The sequence below is a fragment of the Cloeon dipterum genome, chromosome 3 (assembly GCF_949628265.1).
Source record: "Cloeon dipterum chromosome 3, ieCloDipt1.1, whole genome shotgun sequence".
NCBI lineage: Eukaryota > Metazoa > Arthropoda > Insecta > Ephemeroptera > Baetidae > Cloeon > Cloeon dipterum.
In genome coordinates this window covers 11337548-11352296 of record NC_088788.1, presented here as the reverse complement: position 1 = coordinate 11352296, position 14749 = coordinate 11337548, and the positions used below count along the sequence as shown (strand labels likewise).

The following is a 14749-nucleotide window of genomic DNA, read 5'->3' as shown; positions in this document are numbered from 1 at the left end:
GACCGACTGCCTCTTTATATAAATGCACACGCGCGCGCTCCAAGGTAGAGCCGCCGCCGCCGCCGCCGCCGCTGCTCGGCTGCTCTAAATTTGAGTCACAAAACTGACTGAGGGGAACACTTGGTTTACACTTGGTGGCGTGCCAATTGAGCAGACAGTCGAGCCAACGCCAAGTCCGGACGCACACCCATGGATGCCGCGGACGCCGAAATGTTCCGGCAGGACGACGAGTTCCTCGAGTACCTGATGTCGCTGCCCAAGCCGCCGGAGGAGCAGCGGCCCCTGAGCCAGGTGGCCCAGGCCGAGAGCAGCCTCGAGTCGCCCGAGGCGCCCTCCAAGGTGAAAAAGACGCGAGTATTTGTGTCTCGCTCCGAGATGGATGGTGTCCATGAGTGATTTCCAGAGCGGACGTTTTTTCAAAAGCGCTGCTAGTTGAAAGAGTAGAATGATTTAAACAGAGCCAAAGCGGATGAGATAAAACCAACCATAACTTTTCTTCTTTGGCTCACAAAGATAAATCCATTTTGCTATATCATAAAAGTGTCTTCAGGACAATTTGAACAAATAAAAATTTACCCCGACCATCTCAAGGATTTGATGATTTAAAAAATGGCTTCGATGATTTAACCCTTCAGGTCGGTTTGGACCACTTGGACAATTTGTGCAAGCTGATGGAGCAGCTGGGCGACCTGAAGGACCAGAACAATAAATTGCAGCGGCGAGTGCAGTACCTGGAAGACCTGCGAGCCCTGCAGGAAATGCACAAGCAGCTGCTGGCCAGGACGCAGAACTCGCAGGAAAGTCTCTTGGACAAAAAGGGAAAGGAGGAGGAGTTTGAAGAAATGGACAGGCAGCACTCAGAGGAGCTGGAAGACGGCGCCATTCCAGCCAAGTCCAAGGTGTCCAAGTGGACGCGGGTCAAAGAGGCCTTCAGGTTGGTCCTGAAATTCCGCCAGGGACCGTCACTCTCAGGACGTGTTTCTGTCTTTCAGGTGGGAAAAGGCGCAAATCGAGCCGCAAGAGTCGCGGTCGCAGGACAGTGGAATCGGCCTGTGCCCTGACAGGGCGGGCCATGTGGTGCATCAGGGGGCGGGGGAGTGTCGGGACCTGAGAGTGTGTGTTGAAGAGTCTGTGCTGATGAGTTCAAATCAACTGCTCAGCTCGTCGTCGTCGTCCAATGAGGACTTGATGGATATCGAACTCAACTTTGGCGCGCTCAACGAGGCTGCGAACGCGTTTGCTCAGAGTGAGTTGAACCAAAATTAGACTAATAAGTATCATTAGTAGAATAACGTACAGCAAGAGAAACACTTAGGATAGCACTCACCAACAAATGAATGTCATGAAAATAAGTAGTGCTCCTTTAGGCTTTAGCTAGGCAACTTTCTTACATGCGAGTTGAACAGGCTGCATACTTGTTAAGAGCAAAAATGTTATTTTTAAATCATTTTTTTTCAGAATAGGTATAAGAAATAAAAACACTGGTTGTTTATTTATTTATTTTTAATTAAACAAATGGCTCTACTCTGCTCGGAAATTAATTCAGGATGGTCATCAAATAGCAGTACAGTTTTGAGAGGACATTTTTACACGAGTCTGATACTTCAAGTCTCTTTTTTTAAATTAATTTAATGGATAAATTTATTTTTCTTCTTTTCCAAATTTCTTCCTATTTAGATGATTCATCTAAATCTTCATTTTGAAACGTTCCAGTTTTCTAACGGTCCGGAATAAAACAACATTTTTATTGCAACTTCTTTCGCAAAATCAAAATAAAACAAAAATGTTAATCAATAAAAATTTATTGAACACTGAATGAAAAAAATACATGTTCATTATTACTAAGCAGTACATAAATGAAGTAAGATCACTAAAATCAGAAAAATAGCGTGGAAAGAATAAAACAAAACTAGCAGAAAAATGCAAAAAAAAACGTTTCTCACCAAACTGAGATGACACTGATCTTTGTAGACTATTTTAGTTCCGAGCGGCCAATTCAAATTTATCTAGAGTGTTGTCCTTGAGCTTGGGTGGCAGGACGTACCACAGTTCAGCGACTCATTGCGCGCTTCGGATGTTAAATCTGGCTGTGAATTAAAATCCTTTGAATTTTCTGTTCACACCGCAGCTAATTTGTCGTGTGTCTCGGCGTTCATAAATGCAATATTACGATCCCTCGTTTGCTTATTTTTCTTACGAGTTGATCATATAATAAAGTCCCGGCTGGGCGTCTATTTCTGCGTCTCCTGACTGACTTTTATTGGCCCGCAGGGTAAAATCACCCACACGTCTAGCCTTTTAAATAAACTTTATGACCAAATCACCGCATGACAAATCCGCGATTTGCTTGCCCAACCAGCAAACACGCGGCCGGTACATGCATTCGTGGCTCTACGTTTTTCCCAGCAGTTTACAAAAACACAATGTGCTCTCATCGCGCCGCTTTGAGAGCACGTCTCGCGCTCCAGAGAGTGAAATGCTGTAAATATGGTGTTGTAAAATGATGTGTTGCACGCGCAGCGCTAAACTTAGCCGCCCGCGCCATGGCAATTTTGATCCGCGCGCCGGCAGACGAGCAAGAAAGAATGCACCAAGGACAATATTATATTGCTTTCGAGCGGTGCACGGCCCGCCGACAAATTAAAGTTTAATGCAGGAAGCAGACTTTTAGTGCGGCTGCCGCCACCGACGGGAATAAATAGCGGCATCTGCCAAAAATATAAACCACCGACTGAAATAACGCCTTGTTAGCGTGCAAGTCAAAATAAATATCAAAAGTGGGCGAGCGCAAGCAAGGTGAGAGCCGGCGATTTTAGTTCATTAAGTTGGCCGGCCCTCTTCACGCGTTATTTCGAACGCGGATTTATGATGGACGCGCCGCGAATTATGCGCATTCTTGTTCCTCGACGTGATTTCTGCAAATGTTTACGCACGCCAAGAGCAAGCAGTGTCTTTTACGAGTTTTCCAACAAGCCACCGCATTCTCAGACCGTCGTCAGAGTCATTTCGAACGGAATAAATCAATCTGGAACGCGAAAATAAACTCTTGGAATGAGTCAGACGCAGGGAAACCATGCTTATCAAGAATGTATCGGACAAATTCGAGGCGTGCAAACTGTCGTTCTTGTTGCGACACACAGCAGTAACACAACAGCATAATGAAAGAGTCAACTCGCGGCGCATGTCAAGCGTGATTCTTCTTTAATGGGCTTTAAAAATAGATCTCACACGTCTTCATTCTGCAGCTCGGCAACGTGGTTTCGTCTCGCAAAATGACAAGCAGGTGTCACTTTCGTGAGCTGATCGCTTTGTCTAACTGCAACACATGCGTCCATCTAAACAACACGCCAAAAGCGATATTTTTACACAGCCAAAAACAGTTCAATTAAAAACAAAGAAAGTTCCGCATATCCTTCTATTTTCAGACATAAATTTTAAAAATTAACCATAAATCGATTCATCTTGTCAAAGGGAAGCCTAAAAACAAAAAAATCATCACAATTTAACAAAATTTGAATTTTTAAATCGATTTATAAATTTTTTAAAGACCCCCCATAACTCAATAAACGTGCTTTAGACTTAATAGATATAAAAACTCCGACTGGAGGTTCATGTTAACATCAAACCGTAGGTGTTCAAAGCGCCAAACCCCGTATTTCCCGTAAAAATCTCATGCTTCGAATACAAAAATTGCGTATGCGAGTTTTACATTGTAATTGATTAGTAATTTTAGCAATTACTTCAATCAAAAAGTTTTGCGATGAATTAATTTTGTGCCACAGATTGTAAACTCAATCTTCACAGTTGTAATTGATTTTTAGTGCAAAATACGTAAGCTTATAAATTAATAAACTGCTGAAAACTCCAAACGTGTTTTTGCGCAATGCAAAGTTAGCGTATCCTGAGTAGGAGTTGGGAAAAATTAACATTTTATAAAAATCCCTTTATATTTTTACTATGCAAATTTACTTACTTTCATAGATCTCTCAGAATCAAGTCCGACGGCGGAGCAGAGGTTGCGGCGGTCAGCGTCCCCAATGGACACTGAAACCGAGCGTCGCAGCAAGTCAACGGAAAGTGCGCAGGAAGAAGCGAAATTGGAGAAGAAAGCAGGTCTGAAGACGCCGTGGAGCAAAGTGAAAAACATCATCCAGACGAGGAGGGATAGTCTGAAAAGGCGAACGCTGCCCGGCGCTTCCAGGCTGAGCGACGACGAGCTTGAAGACGAGCCGCTGTGGCACCGCGAGCACCAAAGGTTCAGGGAGCAACACAAGAAATTGCCGGTGCTCACCCTGACCATGCCTTCGACTGAAGAGGAGAACGTCAACCCGGCGCTTTTGACACCAATCGAGTGTCGCCACAGAAAGGAAAGCTTTCCTAGAAAGGTATATTAAAGGGTTTTAATTTTCAGCCTAGTTTTAAATAACTAATTTTGTAGATTTCCTCGCAAAGAAGTGGTAGTTTAGGCGTTTCCCCTCCTGTTATTCGGCGGCCCTCGAAGTGGACGAAAGTCAAAAAAGCATTTTTGACCTCTAGACGATATGAAGAAGCTCCGAACGCAGTGTCAATGCCCAGCAGCCCTCATACGGGTGGTTTTAAATTTTCTCAACACGACGACATAAAAGTATAATTTATTTTGAATCATGCTTAGTAAATTTAAATTAATATATGCATTTCCCAAAGGGAGCTCGCAGGAAAAGTACTTCTGGCGACGTGGATCGCATGGAAGACGTGAATCACTACCATTTGTCCCCACAATTCCGCAAAAGACTACTTGAATGGCAAATTAGACGGGCGATGTCAGGTTCGTTTGAATGCAACTTTAAACCATCATCCTCTAATATGTATGAAAAACGAACGATTTGCAGGAAAGGCGGCTCCACAGGAGGAGGACGACCTCCACAGAGAACTTCCAGAAGAGTTCGCACGCAAACTGGACGAGTGGAAGAAAATCAAAGAGGGCAAGCTGAGTCCACGGCTGAACAGGAAAGACTCGGAGAAAAACAAAGCCAACCAGAAGGAAAAGCAACTGCAGTGGCTGGAGAAGGAGTTAAGCAAGGTGGAGAGAGAGAAGCAGAGACTGGAACGAGAGAGGGAGAAGTTCCTCGAACGAGAAGCGAGACTGGAGCGAATGCGAAGGGCGATTTTTCCGGGCGAGGGTCGCGACGGGCCCGAGCAAGAGGTGCTCATCCAGACCTCGACGGGTTTCTTCCGCTTCCACGGCATTTCGGAGCAGTTCACCAAGAAGCTCTTTGAGTGGGAGCAGCAGCGGGGAATCGCCCCTGAGGCTTCAACGTTCGCCCTGCTCGACCCAAAGTACCACCCTGAGGGCGAGGCGGAGAGCGGCAATTTGATCAGGTGCAAATCGGTCGGAAGCGTTGCCGAACAGACAGGAAATTCGAGTCTGATCGTCCAGAGCCAACCATCAAGTCTGTCTCTGAACGATGTAGAAGCGCTTGAGGCGGAACTTGAAGGTAGGGATGTTTTTTAATTGAGGAGCACTGCTTATTTTTTAATAACTTTGTATAGAGTTTAAGTGCTCCTGATTTTTTAAGGAACCAAATGAGCACAAAGCACTAAAATCTAAGACATTTGAGCCACTTTTAAGATAATCTAAAATCGTCTAAAACTGCAATAAACCATCCAAATCACTGGTAGAGCCTGATGACACCCTAAAAAATACGTGATAAGTCCAAGCTTAGCTGTGCATACAAGATTTTTCTCAAAAATTGATTGAAAGGTGGCTTTTCATAAATTAAACGTTAATTTTGGAATAGTTATTTGCTTGTAAATATAAAAGTTGATATTTCACAAATTTCAGCCATTTGATCTAGATTTGAATGCTAAATTAAAGGACAAATTACCAATGTGATTAATTTTCCTCGAAAATGATTTAAACTAGCTTATGAAACAGTCCGATTTTGAACTTTAAACTTTTTTAGTCTCTAAAACTATGTAAAAGAAATTAAAGTCTTTAAATTGTGACATTCTTCTAGATAAACGCAAAGAAAACAGTCTGCAAATAATAGTCTTTATTGTAAAAAAACATCTTAAATTACTTGCCTTAATTATGAATATCGAAAAATTTTAAATTTCAGAAAATCGTATGTCGTCGGAGCCGAGGCTAAGGGCGGATAGTTTCAACAGACCGCGCGCAGACAGCAGGTCAAAGCCCCGATCGCGATCCAACAGCAAGTCTCGTCCGAGGCCGCCGATTGGACGTCCGCCTATCAACGCGCAAGATGTGCCAAGTGCTGTGATCGTCGATGTAGAGGCCACCGTGGAGGTCACGGCACCCTTGGTGGCCATTCCGTCCATCCAGCACGAGGTTCCGCAGTGGAGCACCGCCGAGCAGGAGAAAACGATTTTGACAAAGTAAATTTTAAAGTATATATTCACATACAATTGCTTCTAAGAGCGAATATTTAGGGAAGATATTTGCACGAGCGTCGGGCATTACCACGTGAAACGAGCTGACTCGGTCAGGAGTTCAAGCAGCCACCAACTGTTGGAGGAAAACATGAAGCTGATTGCAGAACTGAAGGAGAAAGAGTCGATTTGCAGGTATGCAACCGGCTGGGCACTGAAGCTCAGCGGCACAGCGTCAACCAGCGAAAACCTGAATCTCATCCCGTGAAATGAATTATATCTTTGCAGGCAGTTGGAGCTGGAAATTGAGCAGATTGAGAGAAAGATGAATGACGTTTCTTACACGCACCAGAAACAATTAGGTAAAGAAGAAATTCATTTAACGAAAATTAAAACGCTAAAATTAAATAACTTGCAGAGAGACTACGAAGAGAGGAGAGAGATCCAGAAGGTAATTATTTTTCTAATTTTAAATATGTTAAATGGGAATGAATTTTTTCCATGTGTCAAGATCAGAATCAAAATGATTATACAAAATTTGAGGAAATAGTCCTGCAGGATTAAAATTTAAGAGTTGTTCATATTTATTTTTGGCATTTTAAGAAAGTTTTAAGTATACTATACCTCAATGATAGGTTCAAAAATTTATTTGTTATTGTGATAATTTTTTTCGGGAAAAATAACATTAGTTCCAGGATCAACATACAGATTTAACATATATTTTTTATTGCTTTCATCAAGATTTTATAGATCAATTTCACCGATATATCGACGGATTCCAGAAATTTAAATACGAAAAAATTATGTACGATCGAGTTAAAAGCTATGTTTTCTAATAGAAGGATGGAAAGAGTTTTAGTTAAAATACCAACACTAAAATTGACAGTTAATTATAGCTTAAATTTCCAAAAATTGGTATGCATCCTTTTCCCTGTCCATTTATTTTATTATTTTGTTTTGTTTGGAAAAATAATTACGGGGGAAATGTGCCAGGTTTAGTAAATCTTGACAGGAAAACCAGAAAGAAAAATGTTCCAGACAGGAATTGTTAGTATTGCTATTGTCAGGAAATCAGAACAAAATTAAGGATGAATTTCTTGTTCTTTTTAACTTCTTATTTATATGTTTAAAAATAAATCCAATTTGTGATGAAAATTTATGTCAACCAGATGAGCCATGCGAGGACAGGGTGCAGCGTCTGCGGCGGAGCGTGATGGACTTGGGCGCACGCAGAGAGCGACTTCAGATGCAGACGCAGGCCCTTCAAGTAAGCATATACGCTCGTCGTTCAATTGGAGCAATAAAATTTATTTTCGTAGGATTCATTCGAGGAAGCATCACAGCAACAAGCGTCGTTGGCACAGAGCCTAATGGACCACATGAGGCTGCTCAAGCAGGGCGTCGAGGAGGAGGCGGCGGCCGCGTGTCCGCCAGAATTCCGCTTGGAGAACGCGTACGTCGACCCGGTAGCCAAGGTGGAGGCCCTCTCGGCGCAGCTCATAATTCTGGCAAGGCGAAGTTCACACTTAAGTTGCAAAATGTAATGACACCAGTGTTGAAAAACAGGCCGAGAAGTTGGAAAGAGCGCTGAGTTCGCGCAGCAGCAGCAGCCAAAGGGAGGCACCGCCGCGCCGCGCGGATTTGCACACGTCCGCGTCGCTCGGCTGTCTCAGCCAGCGGAGTTACGAGCAGACCGGCTCGCCCAGGCGCACCAGAGTCATACACCAAAAGCAAAGCTCGCAAGAACTGGCCGAACTGCCGCACTTGTTGACGAGCAAAGTGCTCGAGCTGCAGCAGGGCTTGAATAAAATCTGCGCTGCGTCGAAAGGTTAACAGCTGCTCATGTAGACAAATCTTATTCTCTGCTTACAATGTGTCGTCTAATTTTAGAAGCGGAAAATACTACTAGTCCAGAGCGGGAGACGAACACCGAGGTAAATACACTGTTAAACTCTTCTTTTAAATTTCACACTCTGACAATTTTGTTGTTTCTTGGTTACAAATTACAGCAAAGTGTACTAGAAAACATTTGACATTTATTTTGATTTTCAAAAATCACATTAACCATTAGTACAAATCTCCTGTTAAATAAAAATGATATATTAAAATGTTTATTTTTTTCAAACTTTTAAAATTTTCTTGACAAATAAAAAATAATTTTATACTTTTTATTTATCAAACATTGATCCCCGAATTATTGTTAAAATTTCATGGAAATTCAAATTTTCTGAGCTAACAAAGAGGTATTTGATCCGAATTTGCAACCTTGGAAAACTATAAATTATAGAGTTATGTTAATATTTTAAAAATACATCTAAAAAATACGTTTAATGCACTTTGCGACTGCAACTGTAGTTCTGATTATTATCTAATTTCTTAATGTTTCTAACCAAATTTAATTTCTCATAGAAAAATATAAATTGTTTTTAAATGAAATAGGGTGCAGCTGTGACTACGAAACTTGGCAGAATAAAGAAACTATTTAAGCAAAGAGTACAATCATATCCAGTTTCACTGTGTAAAAAAATTAAAACATCTTGTTCAGGTTAGTTCTGCTGCTCTCCTAAATAAGGAAAAATGTCAAGAGTACAGCTAGTCCAATTTGATTTCGCTTCCAAATCCGAGAATCCCCGTAAAAACGTTAAGAACTAAAGACAAGGGGTGCGAAACATGAAAGAGCTGTCTTTTTGCTCGATATTGATTGATTTTACGAATTGCTATTTTTTTAAACTGCAGATAATTATTTTAGACGGTTAATCTTCCAGGAAAATGCTATTGCCTTTAAAAACAAAACAATAAGCATTTTCCAGTATAAAAATAAATATTACAATCACTCCAGTTTTTTAAAATTATAATTAATTGTTTTCATAAGGAAGCAGGAAGGGAAATTTGCAAATTTTTCGCCATTTTTCCTTTCAAATAATAATATTTCAGTTTCCACGAATCAAGTAAAAAGTGCATAGAATTTGTACATTTCAAAATAGGCTAACATTTTTTCCCAGAATCGCATGTTAGTAATGTAAGTAAAATCAACTTCAATTCAACGTTTTAATTCTTTTCTCGATTTGAATTCCAGGAGGATGACAGTGAATGTGCAACAGCAACGTTCGTCGTCCGTCTGAATCGTCCTCCAGCACACGTGGTTGAAGAAGTGCCGTCGTCACCTCAGGCGTTCTGGCGGCGCGTGCCGGTGCAGAGCGAGCGCTCCAGCAGCACCAGTTCGTCCTCGAGCGAGTACGGAAAGTCGGACGGCTCGTACTCGAACGACGTGCTGGCCGTTCTGGAGCGCAAGAGCCAGTCGGGCAGCTCGCAGCCAGAGGAGTGCGAGACGAAGCCGCCGTCGGGACGACAGGAGGACGAGACGCCGTTCGATCCGAAGATGCCGGTGCGGAACTGCAGCCTGAAAAGGAGCAAGAACTTCCGCATGGAGAGCCGCGAGACGTGGAAACAGCAGCAGCAGAGCCAGTTTGTGACCTCGGTGATGGCGTGCGAGACCACCTCGGAGGCGAGCAAGCTGAAGACTCGCAGGTAGAGTATATTTCGAACAGGGTTACCGGAAAAATATCTGTATTAAAACAACTGATTAATTGCGGGGGTTTACGCACTTTTTTGCATTTTTCCCCCAGAAAGAAATAAATGAGTTTGTAGATATTTAATGTTGGATGACCAAAATATGAATTTAAAAAAAATCTAGTGACTTAAGTTAATAGATTTATGGACTTTCAATAGAATATGTTTCATAATACTCTCTGTCTTAATTGACGCAAAATGTGGCCAGTACAAAACGCGGGCAAATGCAGATTTTTTCCAGTATTTTCGTGGTTAGTTTATCCCACTAAAATTAATACTTATTCCAAAATTGACAAACCCTGATTTCGAGACAGGATACGACTGGAAATAGAAACAGAAAATCGGAATAATATTACAGATTTCAATTCAATAAAAAGTGCCTGAATTTCTGAAATTTTTAATTTTAATTCCTCAAATTTTCCATTTTTTTTGTCTATCCGCCAATTTTATACTTTAATTTTCAAACTCTAAGTATTTCCACCTCTGTTCATTGTTTTTAAACAGGAAAGGCTTCGCGAGAATTTGATTGTTTCCCCCCAAAACCTAAACGTTGAATTCTATAAAGAGTTTCCTCGTTAGCCACGAGATTTTGGGCGGCGTCTCACTGGTCAGCTACGCCAAATTTTGCCCAAGTGGCAGGGAGTTATTTTCATAAGCAAAAATTAAAAAAAATACACCACACAAAGCAGGAAAATCCCAGAAATTTTTTCACCGGGAGAGAACAAGTCAAGAAATATAAATTTTCAATTATTCAAGTACAGGAAAATTCAGTAAAATGGATCCTGTAATAATAAGACAGGAAAAACAATGACCATTCCTTCCCTCGTAGGGTGTCGGACACGCACGTCGCCTACCGTAGTCAGGAGGGCCCCAGCGTGATCGTGCCGACGGTGCGCAAGATTTTCTCGCCGGTGCAGAGCACGAACGACTCGATCATCGGCTACGTGATCAGCGACAGCCCGTCAGGCGAGCCCGGCAAGCAGGAGGCACCGCCCTGGCGAAGGGTGCGCGACTCGCAGTCGGCATCACCCGCCCTGCCTCGCAAAATCCTGGCCGGCGGCTCGCCCGAGAGCTCGCCGCTGCGGCCGCGGCGCTTCCTGGGCGACGGCGCCAACCTGCCGCCGCCCTTCCCCAGGTCACCAACGCCCTGCCGCAAGAATGGCGAGCCCAAGGTGTCGTCGCCCAGCATCAAGCAGATGGTGGCCAAGTACAACCAGCGCTTCGGCGACCAGGCCGGCCCTGAGCCCAGGGCCACGACCCCCGTGTGGCGCTCGCCGGTGCTCGAACGCAGGGACGGCCAGGTCAAGGCCCAAATGGCCAGGTACCAGGACGACATCAAGAAGGCGCTGCAGGACGGATTCACAGGTGCCAGGTGGAGCAAGACCGTGCAGAAATCTGCCAGCGCGGGAGCGATCAGGTTAGGGAATCATCCGTTTTTTTGGTTACAATCAAGACTCACAGCTCAATTATCAGACTATCATTAAACGCTCAATATGTGTTTGATTCAATTTGAAGTTGGCAAATTAGCGGTTATTTTTTCATCAGATAATTGAGGTCGAAGAATTTAACCCCCGCATATCTTTTTACTATACACTCCTATCTTTTATTCAAGTGCAAGAGATTCAGTAATATGTATGTATTAGAAAGTGCATAACATTTAATTAAAATTCATCATTATCTCTGTAAACCGAGCGAGAAATAGCCTCGAAAACAATAATTTGAGTGCAAGCAGGCTCAATAAATTATTTAAAAAAGCACTAATAAATCATTAACCAAAAAATAAATTAAAACACTTGAGAAACTTTTTAAATGTGCTGTTGTAAAACCCATATTTATTTAAAGAAGTAAACTAAAAGATAAAATTTTAATTTAGATAATTATTTTAGTAATAAAATTAAAATTTTAAATACAGTTAAAGAATCTTTTTAACTTTATATATTATTTACATAACTTTCATAATACAATCCTTACTATTACTTAATGAAATTATTAGCAAGAGTATGACGTTAAGTCAGACGGTAGCTGGGGTGCCGAAAATTATCTAAATCAATTTCAGAGGTCTTGAAGAGCTGGTTAGTCATAAATTTACTGTATGCATCAGTAATTAATCATTGTCTACATTTAATTATTGAAGAGTTATGAAAACAATAAATATGTGTAAATTCCCCAGATTTCCTCAAACCCAACCGCAAGAGCCACCGCCGCTGTTGAAATCCTCCAGCGCCGGCCTGATAAAGTGTCCCACGGCCCCAACCGACGTCCCGCTGACGCCGCCTCCTCCGCCTCCGAGAAAGCATTTTGAGTTGCCAAAACTTGAAATTAGGGACTCCATCGACAGCACCAGCACGAAGGAAACTCCACCGTCCCCTCTGGACGAGTCAATCGACCAAACCTTGAAGGAATATCGAAAGAAGCCAGCTAGTCCTTTGCAGGTAATACAATAATTTTATTGAAAGCTAATATTTTTTTAAAGAATTTATTTAAAAAATCTGTATATGTGTTAATATATATGTTAATTTCTCTTATTGCAAACTTGTCAGGAATGTATACTAAAACAGTAGAAATTTTGAATTTGGTTGTCTGCAGAAAGTAGAAATCTTTAGTCCAAAGTCTTTTTGCACATTTAACCCTTTAAAAATCACTCCTACAATAAAAAATAGCTAACTATTTTTGATTTGTTTTTAATTAATTTTAATTTTTTGCACTTTAACTAGGGAATGAATTCTCATGCAGCACACAAAATGTGGGAAACTCTAAAACCTAGAAAAATAAAACACATCTCCAGAGATTTCGGAAAATTTATAAAATTATTTTAGTTTTAAAAATTTCCATGTTTTGGTTTGCGCTGAATTTTAGAGTTACACGTTTTAAATCATTTGGGAAGTGATAAATGCCTAAATTGTCGAACAAATACAGAAACAATTTAAATTTTACAAAAATTCTGTCCTTTATTCCTTCATATTCAGTTTTCCCTGTTGTTCCAGATGGGCAACATGAGGGTGCACAGAGCTCCGTGCGTGCGAGCGCTGAAGCTGAAGCGGGCGAAGGAAGAGTTCCTCTCCCGAGGCCCAGGCAGCATCAGCGCCTTCTTCGGCGAGCCGGGCTGCAGGTTGAGCCAGGCGAGCGCGGGCAGCGGCTCAAGCTACGAAGACCTTTTGCTCGGGGGTGGCGGCGGCGAGGAGGGCATCACCAAGTCGGCCAGCGCCGGCATGATCAACGTCGAGGCCAACACGTACCACCGACTGGCGGCCGGTCCGTCCACCCTGGAGGCGAGCAAGAGCGTGTCGGAACTGAAGCCGGCGCGCAAGGCGTCCGGCTCGTCGCTCTTCGGCTTCTCCAACCTGGCGTCCAAGTTCCGCAAGGTGCGTCTCCGGAAGAAGGAGTGCCTGAACACGGTGTCGCAGTTGTGCCGGCAGTCGTTGCTCGTTGACCTCAACATGGCGCAGGACAAAAAGGTGCTGGCCTCCAGCAGCGTGACCAGAGACTCGACGCCGTCCACCCTGACTAATCCTGAGAGCAGGAGTTGTCCGAACTCGCCTGAGTGGATCAGGAAGAACTTGAAACGATGAATTTCATTGCGAATGTTTACTTGTCCGAATGTAATTTGTGCAAAATGGGTGATTTGGAATTTGTTTGAAATTACGGAGTTTAACCGTCTGAAAATCAATAATTTGTTAACTAATATTTTAAGTTACTCGGTTCAACGATCTAAAATTTAAGAATGGGTTTCAGAAAAAATGCAAGTTTTGGGCTCATTTGGTTCTTAAAATTTAATGGATTTAAATAGCCAGGAAAATAGCCAATAGTTCCTAAAGCCCCAACAATTGCAGAAAAAAGGGATAGATCGTAAAATAATAGTTTAAATAGTTAAATTCTTAACGTGCAAAAAATTGGACCAAATATGCGTTACGACTTCATAATCCCTAATATTCTGTTGTTTAATTAATAACTTTAATTTTTTTCCTCCCTGAGAGATGAAAGAAAAAATCTAGTAATTCGGTGATTAGATAATGGTTTCCTTAGACCATGGTTAAGGGTTCTGAAAATAATTTCTAGATAGCAAAAATTTCTTAACCTGCTCGGAAACAAATTTTACGAGATGATTTGGACCTCTTAGGCCCATCAGTACTCAAATGTCTACATTCTCCAGTTCACGTACCACGAAAAATTAAACTGGAAAAAATAAACTTTCTGGCAGTTCCTAATTTTGGCTAAATTATCTTTCAGACGAATTCTATTTCTTCTGACAATCTCCGGATCACCCATTTTGGGCAAATTCCACTCAGACAAAGCAAACCTACCCATTTTATTTATTTATTAATTTATTATTATTCTATTCGAGGATCGAATGGATCTGCAATGAGGATTATAGAACCGTAATCCGCCAACTACTGTGTACAAACTACGAATAAAAATCACAATAAGTCGTCAAATTTGGTGAATTTTATTCATTCACGATGCAATCTTGCGCTGGCTTGTATGTAAGGTATCTGGCTGTGGCATCTCGTCTTCGGAATGGAAACGGCCGAGCGGCTAATTGTGGTGCGGCGCGAAAATTTGCACGCTGACATTATGTAATTAGAGAGCGCCGCGTGTCAATATTTGTATACACGCGCGCGCGAGAGAGAGCTGATTCGCATCGCAAATTACAGCTCACACGCCGCACCAAATGACCGGTTTCTCGAGGAGAGGATAAAAGAAGCCGGTGATTTGTGTGTGTACGCGCAGTTTGATTGTTGATCAATCAATTGACGCGCCGCCCATTACGGGAAGAAAGGATTGTCTGGCCTGTCTGGGGGAAAGGAGTGAG

General features: G+C 42.2%; 1 protein-coding gene across 1 annotated transcript; it reads left to right on the top strand.

The window, feature by feature from the left end:
* Positions 1–129: 129 nt before the first annotated feature.
* LOC135941532 (uncharacterized) lies at positions 130–14372 on the top strand. The gene is made up of 19 exons (XM_065487142.1): positions 130–339; positions 636–934; positions 993–1246; positions 3982–4385; positions 4439–4624; positions 4684–4804; positions 4869–5474; positions 6099–6375; positions 6430–6564; positions 6658–6731; positions 6788–6820; positions 7539–7636; positions 7689–7877; positions 7936–8197; positions 8260–8303; positions 9446–9897; positions 10769–11356; positions 12110–12371; positions 12924–14372. The coding sequence occupies exons 1-19, from the start codon at positions 190–192 to the stop codon at positions 13506–13508; spliced, it is 5019 nt and encodes a 1672-aa protein (XP_065343214.1). The 5' UTR covers positions 130–189; the 3' UTR covers positions 13509–14372.
* The last annotated feature ends 377 nt before the right edge of the window (positions 14373–14749 follow it).